Source organism: Globicephala melas, chromosome 3, assembly GCF_963455315.2.
Source record: "Globicephala melas chromosome 3, mGloMel1.2, whole genome shotgun sequence".
NCBI lineage: Eukaryota > Metazoa > Chordata > Mammalia > Artiodactyla > Delphinidae > Globicephala > Globicephala melas.
This window is the reverse complement of record NC_083316.1, coordinates 64,072,243-64,085,397: the sequence shown is the minus strand read 5'-3', so window position 1 is coordinate 64,085,397 and position 13,155 is coordinate 64,072,243. Positions and strand designations below refer to the sequence as shown.

At 40.6% G+C, this 13,155-nt stretch overlaps 1 protein-coding gene across 6 annotated transcripts in view; it reads right to left on the bottom strand.

The window, feature by feature from the left end:
* RASGRF2 (Ras protein specific guanine nucleotide releasing factor 2) overlaps positions 1 to 13,155 on the bottom strand; it is a 232,965-nt gene that overhangs the window by 16,532 nt on the left and 203,278 nt on the right. For all 6 annotated transcript variants that reach the window (XM_060295960.1, XM_060295961.1, XM_060295962.1 and 3 more), the window contains exons 20-22: positions 3,549 to 3,609; positions 3,130 to 3,233; positions 919 to 1,003 (exon numbers count right to left, since the gene is read on the bottom strand). In XM_060295960.1, the coding sequence (XP_060151943.1) occupies positions 919 to 1,003; positions 3,130 to 3,233; positions 3,549 to 3,609 (250 nt within the window). The remainder of the gene's footprint in view (positions 1 to 918; positions 1,004 to 3,129; positions 3,234 to 3,548; positions 3,610 to 13,155) is intronic.

The window sequence follows — 13,155 nt, the reverse complement described above, 5'->3', positions numbered from 1 at the left end:
ATAGGTTTCTTGTGCACAGAAGGGGCTCTGCTTCTCAAAGAGTGGCCCAGACAGGTCATGTGTCCTGTCCTTTAGGAAGCAGTGACATTTGATGCTTGTTATGTAATAACACCTATTCCACATGTACCCTCAGCAAAGCACTGTCTTGGGAATTTGCACTGTTATTTTGTATTTTGATTCTGGATGACATTAATTTACCTACAGGTTTCCTGGTAGTCTTTTTTTTTTTTTTTTTAAACATCATCATTACTCTTTTTACCGTACTTTAGTAGAATTGAAAAGGGAGCCTTCCCTTTGCCGGGATAGGCCTGAAGACATTCCAACATCTGTGGCTCTTCCACAGGACTAAGACCAGTAGGACAGCACCAATAGGGAGGAGGAGGGTATAAAAGCAACTCCATCTAAACTGCTGCAGAAGAGCAGAGGGGGAGATGGACCGACAGCTGGTTACCTCTGCACGCAGTCTCAGCATCACTGTAATTACGCTCAGAGAGGTTCCTTCCCGCCCTGGAATGTACTGGGACTGAATGTTCAGTAATAATGAGGAGGAGCTGTAGCAACCCAGCCTTACCATCACCAGTACCACCAGGGGCCAGTGACACAGTGCTGTTAGAACCAGTCAGTCTACGACCATGAAGTAATCATGATCATGATAAAAATAATAGCAGCTACCTATGCATCACTGAGCATTTACCAGACTTGTGTACCATCAAATGTGAACTGGAAGGTAACTGGAAGTAATCACATCACTGTGAACTCATAGAGGATATTTAAGCTTTTTTTTTTTTTAACATTCCATCAGTTTTGTTTAAAAAGTGGGTGGAAGACTTCTTTTAATTTAGAGAAGGCATCTCAAGACCCTGATACTCATCTTCCTATAACACTCCCACCCAAGGTTTTATTTTTATGGTTACTCACATCATTGAAGTGTTGGCTGGTTTTCATAATGTAAGGTGTTCTTTCATTTTTATCCAGCTTCATCCACCCCTGCCCAAGAAATTCTCTGAAAATTCAAAACAAAACACAAAATCAATTAAGTTTTTTAAGGGTGCCCATGATCCTGAATAATTATTATGAATATTATATACATTAAACTTGACATTGCCCAACCCCGCTGCTCCATCTCAAATGAATTTTAGCTCAATTCTACCATTTCACCACTTGATGCCAAAAAGAAAAAGATTCTTCAGTTTCAGCTTTCTCTTATAAATGTTTGGAACCGGGTCCCTATTAGGATCATTATAAAGGCTTCTCTGAAATTGGAAAACAATGACAAGAGGAATAAAGAGCTTAAGTGCTAACTCAGAAACCAAGACCATTTTCCCTGGATCACCTTGAAAAAATCTTAAGCCTTAGCAGAAGGCTTGAAAAATCCATCACTACCAAAAATGTTAATCAAGAACAGCATGTTTTCCTCCACTTTGCTCTGACAGTCTCCAGGAGAATGTCAGTTCCATGGGCAGGGACTTTCCTTTGTTCGCCCCAGAGCCCGGAACAGTACACGTGGTAAGGGCCAAATGAACAAATGCTGGTGTTAGCACTTTGCAGCCCGTTCGTGTGAGGAAGGCAGTTACGGTGGTGGGAGCTCAGCCTGGAGGAAGGTCTGTCTTCTGAATAACATCCCTGCTCCTTCATTTCACTCATGAGTGGGTCACTGGATCACAGCAAGCGAGGGACAATCAAGCTGGAGCATACAGGAATTATTTTGTCAAGGCATTAGCAAAATTAAAATGAAATTACTCTGACACATTCTTAATCCACCAATGTTGACTGAGTCCCTTGACGTGGGTGGTACTGTTCCCATCCTGCAAGGCTGTTGGACATAAAGATGTGCTTTTTCCACGGATGAAAATTGGTACATGTTCACAGCAGCAGAGAGGAGGAGAGGTGAGAAGGGTCCCAGGAAGAGACCACACCAAGGGCAACCACAAAGATTCAGCCTTTGCTGTTTCTCCTCTTCCATACTGGTCATGCTCCCCTCCCTCCTGAATCCTCACTGCACTGGAGGATAGTCAGGAGGTGGGGGGAAGAGGCACTGCACTCCTAACTCAAGTCATCAAATAGTCAGTGGGTTCATTTGTACAGCCAAGGGGCCACGTTCCTTTTTTCCCCCATGTTCATGGATGGGCCTACAATTGCTGAAAGTGGGAAATAAGATAAAATGCATAAAAGAAAAGTCTGCAGGAGCATCTTCCGGCCCTGCCCCTTCTATTGTAGCTCTGACCACCAACACGGCTATGCCTGAGCCTCCATCATCCTGGATGTCCTCTTCTCTACATACAACATGGACCACAGTCATACCTCTTACCCAGCCCCTCCCATACCTTTCATTTAGTTATAATTTCACAGGGGACTTATGCCAACAGTTGTTATTTGTCCACACAAAGGCCTTGTTTGTAGAGCTGCTGATTAGGACAGCAGGAGGGGGCTTAAAGAGCCTCCCTTACTCTGCACACGAGACAGTTAAAAGGCAGTAGTGACATGGATGCTCATTATGTGACAGCGTTCACTCGGCAGATACCCACTCCAAGTGTGCTCTGTGCAAAGCTCTGTCTTGGGAGTCTACGCTGTTCTGGAGTCTCGATGCTCAGCAATACCACCTGCTGATTTATGGACATGGGGGAAAAATTGCAGCAGAATTTACAGAATTTCCCAACATCAGTGTTTCTCAAAGTATAGTCTTAGCTCACGCAGAATTATCTGGGATTCTCATTGAAAATGTAGTTTCCTGGGCCTCAAACCTACTGGAATCAGGATTTCTGCCGGGGGGGTGGCCAGGGGGCGGTACCTAGGGATGTACATTTTGAACAGGTTTCCCAAATGATTTTAGGCACCATGAAGTTTGAGAACCACTGTTATACTGTATTGCGGTTTCTATAACACAAAGATGTGAGAGGACAGAGAACTTCGCCTTCTATGGTAACTGTAGCACATACAGAAACACAAGACTGACCATCTTGAGAGTTCCCAATATTTCTATATAAATATTTCCAACATATAGTGGAACCAAAAGACATTCAAGTGGGACAAAACCAACATAAGACTAAGAGCCACAGCTCTGCGCATACGCATCTGCTGAGGAACAATGTCAGCTGTAAGGCAGCCCTGCTGCTGTGAGGGCACACTCACTCGTAGGGAATGCTTCTGAAAACGATGTGGTCCAGGAGGGTGATCTGCTCAGCCAGCTCCATGGCCGACAAGGTCTCAAAGCACTCGGCCTTCGGACAGTCTGTCTACAAGAGATGAGGGCAGGGAATGAAACACACTCGGAAGCAAGGTGCCTGCCAGCTCACTGCAGCTGCTTGGAGTACAAAGTCCACCCTAGATTCCAGCTATGAAGAAAATGGCAGAAAGTTCAGAAATAACAGCCGGCATTAACATCATGGACCAACTGCTAAACCCCAAAGCCAAATCTGGTTCTTCTCACACAGTTTACAGCGACAGAATATACAGTCCAGAACCCAGTTATCAGTTATGGGCACAGTGCTTGCCTTTGAGAGGTGAGTCTTACATATAATTGTGCAGGATAAGACCACGGCTGAACTTACCAGTTGAATTATATCCTCCAGTTTTAGGTGGATGTCATCTTGATCATCTTGTGAAAGGGCCCTAAAAAAAAGTCAAAATACCCTCCATGAAAAGAAAATAGACATCCCAGAAATGAAATGACAAAATGCAGTTCAGTTTTCCCTGGGTGGAAGTTGGAGGGCTCCGGTCTGCGAGGCTGTGGAGACGTGAATTGAAGACAGAGGATCAAGGAAACAGGAAGACACACATGTTAAAGGCAGAGGAGGATCATCAAGAGACCTGACTTATAACACAGAGCCAAGCTGTTACACACAAGTTGTAAATAAAACACCCGCTGTGAAAGTGAAGCAGAGGGTAAGGTGGTGCTTTGCGTTACTGAGCGGATCTATGCCACGAATCTGGGTGCCTTGCGTTGCTATCAGTCAGGGTTTCTAACAGGCCTAAGTGTCCAATCCACAATCCTCCAGCCCCTACCCTGGCCCCTCCCTGCTGATGCTGAGGCAGAAGATGCAGGCATAGGTAGACCAGAAGCTCAGGGGGGTTCCTGGGTAGCAAGAGTTCAAACAATACCAGGTAGAAAGCCAGCAGGTGAACTCTTCCCCTTTGCTTCCCAGATGGGCTTTCCTGAGACACATTTGGTACTGTATCCCCACATGTGGTGTTATTCAGCTCTCAGTAAATATATTTTTTGATCAGTGACAAATGAGTAACTGAATACATAAGTTAAGGTGGGTGCTGGTTCCAGAGTGACAGTGATACTTTCAAGTCCAAGAGAAGTTCAGGGTCCAGGAAAATTAACCTGATTATATAACTTGCCATCTGGACCAAACACTTCAAGTGTCCTAAAATGAAGGCATAATCACATATTAAAAGTATTAAAATATTTAAACAGTGCCCAATCATGTAGCCTGTCTGCTGGAGGACACTAGTTTTAAAAAGCAACAATGATGTGATGTTCTATTGTGTTCTGAGTTGATAAAAACAAAACTATCACCCTCGAAAATACAAAATCAACTGAGGAGGGTAATTGTATGCTCATTACATGCCAGGCATGTGCTAACCATCTGACACACACTCTCTCCTATATCATAAAAAATCCCTATAAAGTAAGCATTATTATCTCCATTTTATAGATGAGGAAACAAAAGCTCAAAGAAATGGACTAACTGGCCCAGGGTTCGGTCCAGTTTGCTTTCCTGTTGCTCTTGCTTGTCATGAGCAGGCTTATGAAAGGCACTACTTCAAAGGTTCAGCATAGAACACACACCAGAAAAGGTCAATTCCTTTTCCTCCATCTTCCTTCTCTCTAACAAAAGTTCTTGGCTGTTTACCCGGGAGCAGAATCCTTCTAGATCACAGGAATGGCAATCCTCTTGTCTGCAATTAGCCGTATCATTTGTGAGAAGAAAAAGTCACCAGATGCTAAAGGGAAGATTAAGGTGAGGAAAAAATAAGTAAACATAACTCTTTCTCCAAAGACTGTTACATCACACTTAAGGGTTAGACACAGGGGAAAAGTGACTCTTTCCCAAAGCGCATGTCATCCTTTCTACGGTAGCCTGTGTTCTTGGAGAGAGATCAGTGGCCTTATAACTCTGTGTACCCGTGGAAAAGATCCTTTTTATGAGGCTGGGCAATATTCTTAGCTTGGAAAGAAATGGTCCAGAAGTTATTTCGCTTCTATCAAATGTTTCTCTCCTCAACGATCTTACGCTAATGTTCCAAGATACATCTGGTCCCATTCAGTTACCTCACATTTCTCTCTTCAAAAGAGTCTGCCCTGTAAATCAAAAGAAATGCTATCTCTTTCGAAAATGTCCCCTTAGAACAAAAGTTCTTAATCCTAGAGTATCACTAAATAATCTCTAGAGGTCCACAAACTTTTAAAAATGATATGCAAATGTTTGCATATATTCATATGTTCATTTTTCTGAGAGGAGACTGCTTCCATCATATTCTTTTGGGGAATCCATGACCCCCAACAAGGTTAAAAATAACTATAGAAATGTACACTCTGCCATAAAATGGCATGTGACATTCTGTAAAATACAAAAGATTTTCAGTATTATTATTAAGGAACCAGCTCCAGAATTTGATGCCCACCCATGAATTCATTAGTGATGGCAAGTCGAATTCTTTTTTCTTTTTTTTTTTATGCTTATAGTTACAGTTTTATTCTAAAGGATATAACTCGGGAACAGCCAAGTAAAAGGAAGAGATGCATAGGGCAAGTCGAATTCTTAAGGTAGATGTGACCCGAGGAAATAGCTCAGAACAATATAGAGATGTGTTTAATAAATGAGGATGATCCAGCTGTCAAAAAAACACTTCGCACCAAAATTAAAAGTGATTAGAAAGTAAAAAACTAAATTGATGACTAATTATCTTTGAAGGCCTTTTCAAGCCAGGAAAGGAGGTGAACAAAATCCACCTAGTAAGAGAGGTAGGCCCCTGACTCCAAGTAAGAGTAGGGGCAAGACGTCATTTTGGTGTAAAAGTTCTAATGGGTCTGAACGAAATAAATGCTACGCCTAAACACCGACATGTCAAATATTCTTGACCTGTAACATGTAAACATCCACAGTGAGTACCTCAGCTGGATGTATCAAGTACCTTAGCTTGATACAATCGCCTGGATTTCCTTTGATTCTGGTCAACTGATTCGATTAAACCAAGCAAAACATTTATCCTGGCCTGTTCATTTGAATACCTGGTTTATTGTATGAAGCAATTTGAAGAAAGTAGTTTTTCTTCTACAAAAAAAAAAGGAGTCTAATGCTGCTTGGGGCTGTGTGAGGTTTGTGGGTCCCCTTTTCATGACTGAACCCACTCCAGTTGACCATCCAAGAAGTCAATCATTGTTTCTTTTCATTCTATGGCATGTTAGTTGTCTACAAAAAACACTATACTGCATAGATTCAGAAGCCAGCTGGTCAGACAACGTTGGAGGGTCGTGGTATTTTAGGAATATAAAAATCTTGAGCAGAGGTTTTTATTCACAAACAGGGCCACAAAATACCTATGCTAATTAAACTTCTTCAGCATAAAGTAATCCCTGTGACACTGTGTAAGGAGGGGATGATTCATCATAGAAAGCTTTCACTTTACTGCATTAATGTATTATGTGTTTAAATATATGTGTCATGTTTATATCTCACTGTTATATGACTTGAATGCATCTAAATCTTTAACATCGGGACTATTTTTTTTTTTTTTTTAACCTCTCACAATCCTAACTTGTATTCGAAGGGAGGTGTGTTCAGAAACGTTCCCTTCAGATGTGAAGGCCTCTCTAACCCTGGTCCAGTTCCAACAGAGGATGGATTTGCTTCTAGTCTTCTGACTACCTTAGAGTTTGATGAATACTCCAGGATCCTGGGTTTTCCCCACACGTATCACTCATTATGATCAATTTACTATTTATGCACTTATAATGCAATACCAGATTAAAAACTTGAAAGGAAACGGGATTATGCAAATTCTATAACTAGAGAATTTCCCCTTCAAGTGTAGATATCATGTAGTCTTAAAAACAGAGCCAAGAGCAACTGGCCTCTGTCCTCGAATGGGCTGCTTGCTTGCTACTGTGACGGGCTGGCCTGGGCCCATGGCATGGCCTGCCTCAGACTCTTCTCCTCCCCACCTTGTGAATGGTTTAATCTCATGTTTCTTCTGGGACCTGCCAGACCACCTCTTCCTTCCCATGCTTTCTCAAGCATGACTTTCCTTCCTGCTGGGCTTACTGGAGCCCATTGCTACATATGCTCTGGTACTTTTTTTTTAAAAAAAATCAGATGTCCATGAATGCATGGAAATGTTTAATACTAAATTCTCTTGGTTTCAGCTGAAAATAATTCCCTGTTTGTTTTCAAATTAAGAAATGAACTAACAGGAAAATCTTTATAATTTTCAGGTTGTTAAATAATCCTTTTTATTTCTGTTTCTTTCTCATATACCCCATGATTTCTTTTTTTTTCATGAAGAGATTTCATGAATGATAACATTCCTTCAGTTGATGGTTCTGTCTAGGTCTTACTTCCTACTCTACTTTCTAATCATTTTGACATGATTTTTAAAAACACACATTTCATACATATAAACATAAGTATCGGATATGTAAAGTTATCAACCCCCCTAAAAACTAATACACGATTTATTCCTCCTATAAACACAATCTCATGTGCTGGGATAGGGACCCTCATACATAGTGCAAGTGGAATGAATTACTTGGTTGGAGAAATTCAATCAAATATCAGTTGTCTTCTTGTACCAGGGGGTATTTTTTGTTTGTTTTGTTTTGTTTTCCACAAATCTATTCACTGGCTTGTTGGGAAGATAAGTTAGTGCCCCAGGGACTCAGCTGATTCAAACTGTGACTCAGGGTCTGACTGTCTGCTCAGCTGATGGGCTGGTGACCCCACCGGTATCTGTCAGCTTTAGTTGACATGTTCAGGGCTAAACAAAGCCTTGGTTTTGTTTTGGCTTCATGGGAAGAAAGATGGTGAGAGATGGGAGAATAGGTGGGATAGTGTAACATCTATTCCCTGCTTGGCTCTGCAGGTGGCTTTCGAATTCTTATGGTGGAACCAGGTAAGATGTGAAAAGAGCTGTTTTCACGAGAGAGAGACTCTGGGTTGAGTGAGGCTGCTCTGGGACCCAGGTGGCACAGGGACAGGGCAGGTGGCATCTTTCTCAGCTTTTTGATAAGGAAATGGTGGCTTCACAAGACTGCCAGGCAGCATTCTCTACAGAAACCGTGCTGGCACTGAAAGGTCTCTCCCTCAAGTAGCCTCAGGGCGGTGAGCTTGAATAAAGACGCTGAGGCAGGAAAATGACTGGGTTCATTCCTGAGCACATATTTCTTGAGACTTTCAGAATACTTGGAAGACTCTGCAAGGGACTAGAATTCTGTGTGGGCAGCTAAGGGGCACCCACCAGTGGAATTGCTTTTTGATTTGTTTTTTATTTCTTTTTTTTCTTTTACAATATAGCAGTAAGTGGGTTATGACTATGGGGGTTTCTTTGGTAAGAATTTTATTGAGATATAATTCACATACCAAACAATCCACCCATTTAAAGTGTGTATATATATATATATATATTTTTTTTTTTACTATTTTAATACTGGAGTATAATTGCTTCACAGTACCGTGTTAGTTTCTGTTGCACAACAAAGTGAATCAGCCATGTGCATACACATGTCCCCATATCCCCTCCCTCTTAAGCCTCCCTCCCGCCCTCCCTATCCCATCCCTCTAGGTCATCACAAAGCACCGAGCTGATCTCCCTGTGCTATGCTGCTGCTTCCCACCAGCCAACTATTTTACATTTGGTAGTGTATATATGTCGACACTAGTCTCACTTCGCCCCAGCTTCGCCCTCCCACCCCATGTCCTCAAGTCTATTCTCTATGTCTACCTCTTTATTCTCGCTCTGCAACTAGGTTCATCAGAACCTTTTTTTTTTTTTAGATTCCATATATATGCGTTAGCATACAGTATTTGTTTTTCTCTTTGTGACTTACTTCACTCAGTATGACAGACTCTAGGTCCATCCACCTCACTACAAATAACTCAATTTTGTTTCTTTTTATGGCTGATTAATATTCCATTGTATATATGTGTCACATCTTCTTTATTCATTCATCTGTCAATGGATATTTAGGTTGCGTCCATGTCCTGGCTGTTGTAAATAAGAGCTGCAATGAACATTGTGGGACATGTCTCTTTTTGAATTATGGTTTTCTCAGGGTATATGCCCAGTAGTGGGATTCCTGGGTCATATGGTAGTTCTATTTTTAGTTTTTAAAGGAAGCTCCATACTGTTTTCCATAGTGGTTATATCAATTTACATTCCCATTAACAGTGCAGGAGGGTTCCCTTTTCACCACTCCCTTTCCAGCATTTATTGTTTCTAGCTTTTTTGATAATGTCCATTCTGACCAGTGTGAGGTGATACCTCATTGTAGTTCTGATTTGCATTTCTCTAATAATTAGTGATGTTGAACATCTTTTCATGTGCCTCTTGCCCATCTGTATGTCTTCCTTGGTGAAATGTCTATTTAGGTCTTCTGCCCATTTATTAACTGGATTGTTTGCTTTTTTGATATTGAGCTCCATGAGCTGTTTGTATATTTTGGAGATTAATCCTTTGTCTGTTGTTTCATTTGCAAATATTTTCTGCCATTCTGAGGGCTGTCTTTTTGTCTTGTTTATGGTTTCCTTTGCTGTGCAAAAGCTTTTAAGTTTAGTTAAGTCTCATTTGTTTATTTTTGTTTTTATTTCTGTTACTCTAGGAAGTGGGTCAAAAAAGATCTTGCTGTGATTTATGTCAAAGAGTGTTTTTTCTGTTTTCCTCTAAAAGTTTTATAGTGTCTGGTCTTACATTTAAGTCTTTAATCGATATGGAGTTTAGTTTTGTGTATGGTGTTAGGTAGTATTCTAATTTCATTCTCTTACATATAGCTGTCCAGTTTTCCCAGCACTACTTATTGAAGAGGCTGCCTTTTCTCCATTGTATGGTCTTGCCTCCTTTGTTGTAAATTAGGTGCCCACATGTGAGTGGGTTTATCTCTGGGCATTCTATCCTGTACCACTGATTCTATATTTATGTTTTTGTGCCAGTACCATGCTGTCTTGATTACTGTAGCTTTGTGGTATAGTTTGAAGTCGGGGAGCCTGATTCCTCCAACTCTGTTTTTCTTTCTCAAGATTGCTTTGGCTATTCGCGGTCTTTTGTGTTTCCATACAAATTGTAAGATTTTTTGTTCTAATTGTGTGAAGAATGCCATTGGTAGTTTGATAGGGATTGCATTGAATCTGTAGATTGCTTTGGGTAGTATAGTCATTTTCACAATATTGATTCTTCCAATCCAAGAACATGGTATGTTTCTCCATCTGTTTATGTAATCTTTGACTTCTTTCATCAGTGTTTTATAGTTTTCTGAGTACAAGTCTTTCGACTCCTTAGGCTGGTTTATTCCTAGGTATTTTATTCTTTTTTTTTTTTTTTTTTTTTGCGTTACGCAGGCCTCTCACTGTTGTGGCCTCTCCCGCTGTGGAGCACAGGCTCCGGACGCGCAGGCTGTGGCCATGGCTCACGGGTCCAGCCGCTCTGTGCCATATAGGATCTTCCTGGACTGGGGCACGAACCCGCATCCCCTGCATCGGCAGGCAGACTCTCAGCCACTGCGCCACCAGGGAAGCCCGGTATTTTATTCTTTTTGTTGCAATGGTAAATGAGAGTGTTTCCTTAATTTCTCTTTCTGATTTTTAATTGTTGGTGTATAGGAATGCCAGAGATTTCTGTGCATTAATTTTGTATCCTGCAACCTTACCAAATTCATTGATTAGTTCTAGTAGTTTTCGAGTGGCATCTTTAGGATTTTCTATGTCTAGTATCATGTCATTGGCAAACAGTGACAGTTTTACTTCTTCTTTTCCGATTTGTATTCCTTTTATTTCTTTTTCTTCTCTGATTGCTGCGGCTAGGACTTCCAAAACTATGTTGAATAAGACTGGTGAGAGTGGACATCCTTGTCTTGTTCCTGATCTTAGAGGAAATGCTTTCAGTTTTTCACCATTGAGTATGATGCTTGCTGTGGGTCTGTCATATATGGCCTTTATTATGTTGAGGTAGGCTCCCTCTATGCCCATTTTCTGCAGTTTTTATCATAAATCGGTGTTGAATTTTGTCAGAAGCTTTTTCTGCATCTACTGAGATGATCATATGGTTTTTATTCCTTAATTTGTTAATGTGGTGTATCACATTGATTGATTTGCATATACTGAAGAATCCTTGCATCCCTGGGATAAATCCTACTTGATCATGGTGTATGATCCTTTTAATGTGTTGTTGGATTCTGTTTGCTAGTGTTGTTGGATTCTGTTTGCTAGTATTTTGTTCAGGATTCTTGCATCTATGTTCATCAGTGATACTGGTCTATAATTTTCTTTTTTTGTGATATCTTTTTCTGGTTTTGGTATCAGGGTGATGGTGGCTTTGTAGAATGAATTTGGGAGTGTTTCTCCCTCTGCAATTTTTTGGAAGAGTTTGAGAAGGATGGGTGTTAGCTCTTTTCTAAATGTTTGATAGAATTTGCCTGTGAAGCCATCTGGTCCTGGACTTTTGTTTGTTGGGAGATTTTTTTTTTTTTTTTTTTTGCGGTATGCGGGCCTCTCATTGTTGTGGCCTCTCCCGTTGCGGAGCACAGGCTCCGGACGCGCAGGCTCAGCGGCCATGGCTCACGGGCCTAGCCGCTCCACAACATGTGGGATCTTCCCGGACTGGGGCACAAACCCGTGTCCCCTGCATCAGCAGGCGGACTCTCCACCACTGCGCCACCAGGGAAGCCCTGTTGGAAGATTTTTAATTATGGTTTCAATTTTATTACTTGAGATAGGTCTGTTTATATTTTCTAATTCTTCCTGGTTCAGTCTTGGAAAATTGTGCCTATCCAAGAATTTGTCCATTTCTTCATGGTTGTCCATTTTATTGGCATATAGTTGGTTTGTAGTTGTCTCTTATAAACCTTTGTATTTCTGCAGTGTCAGTTGTGATTTCTCCTTTTTCATTTCCAACCTTATTGATTTGCATCCTCTCCCTTTTTTTCTTGATGAGTCTGGCTAAGGGTTTATCAATTTTGTTTATCTTCTCAAAGAACCAGCTTTTAGTTTTATTGATCTTTGTTATTGTTTTCTTTGTTTCTATTTCATTTATTTCTGCTCTGATCTTTATGATTTCTTTCTTTCTACTGACTTTGGATTTTCTTTGTTCCTTTCTCTAGTTGTTTTAAGTGTAGGGTTAGATTGTTTATTTGAGATTTTTCTTGAGGTGAGATTGAATTGCTATAAACTTCCCTCTTAGAACTGCTTTTGCTGCATCTCATAGGTTTTGGGTCATTGTGTTTTTGTTGTCATTTGTTTCTATGTATTTTTTTATTTCTTCTTTGATTTCTTCAGTGATCTCTTGGTTATTTAGTAGCACACTGTTTAGCCTCCATGTATTTGTGTTTTCTACAGGTTTTTTTCCTGTAATTGATTTCCAATCCCACAGCATTGTGGTCAGAAAATATACTTGATATGATTTCAATTTTCTTAAGTGTACTGAGGTTAATTTGTCCCAAGATGTGATCTATCCTGAAGAATCTTCTGTGGCACTTGAGAAGAAAGTGTATTCTGCCACTTTGGGGTGGAATGTTCTACAAATATCAATTATATCTATCTGTTTTATTGTGTCATTTAAAGTTTGTGTTTCCTTATCTATTTTCTGTTTGGATGATCTGTGCATTGGTGTAAGTGGGGTGTTAAAGTCTCCTACTATGATTGTGTTACTGTCAATTTCTCCTTTCATGGTTGTTAGCATTTGCCTTAGGTATTTAGATGCTCCTATGTTGGGTGCATAAACATTTATAATTGTTATATCTTCTTCTTGGATTGATCCTTTGATCATTATGTAGTGTCCCTCCTTATCTCTTGTAGCAGTCTTTATTTTAAAGTCTATTTTATCTGATACAAGTATTGCTACTCCAGCTTTCTGTTGATTTCCATTTGCATGGAATTTCTTTTTCCATCCCTTCACTTTCAGTCTGTATGTGTCCCTAGGTCTGAAGTGGGTCTCTTGTAGACA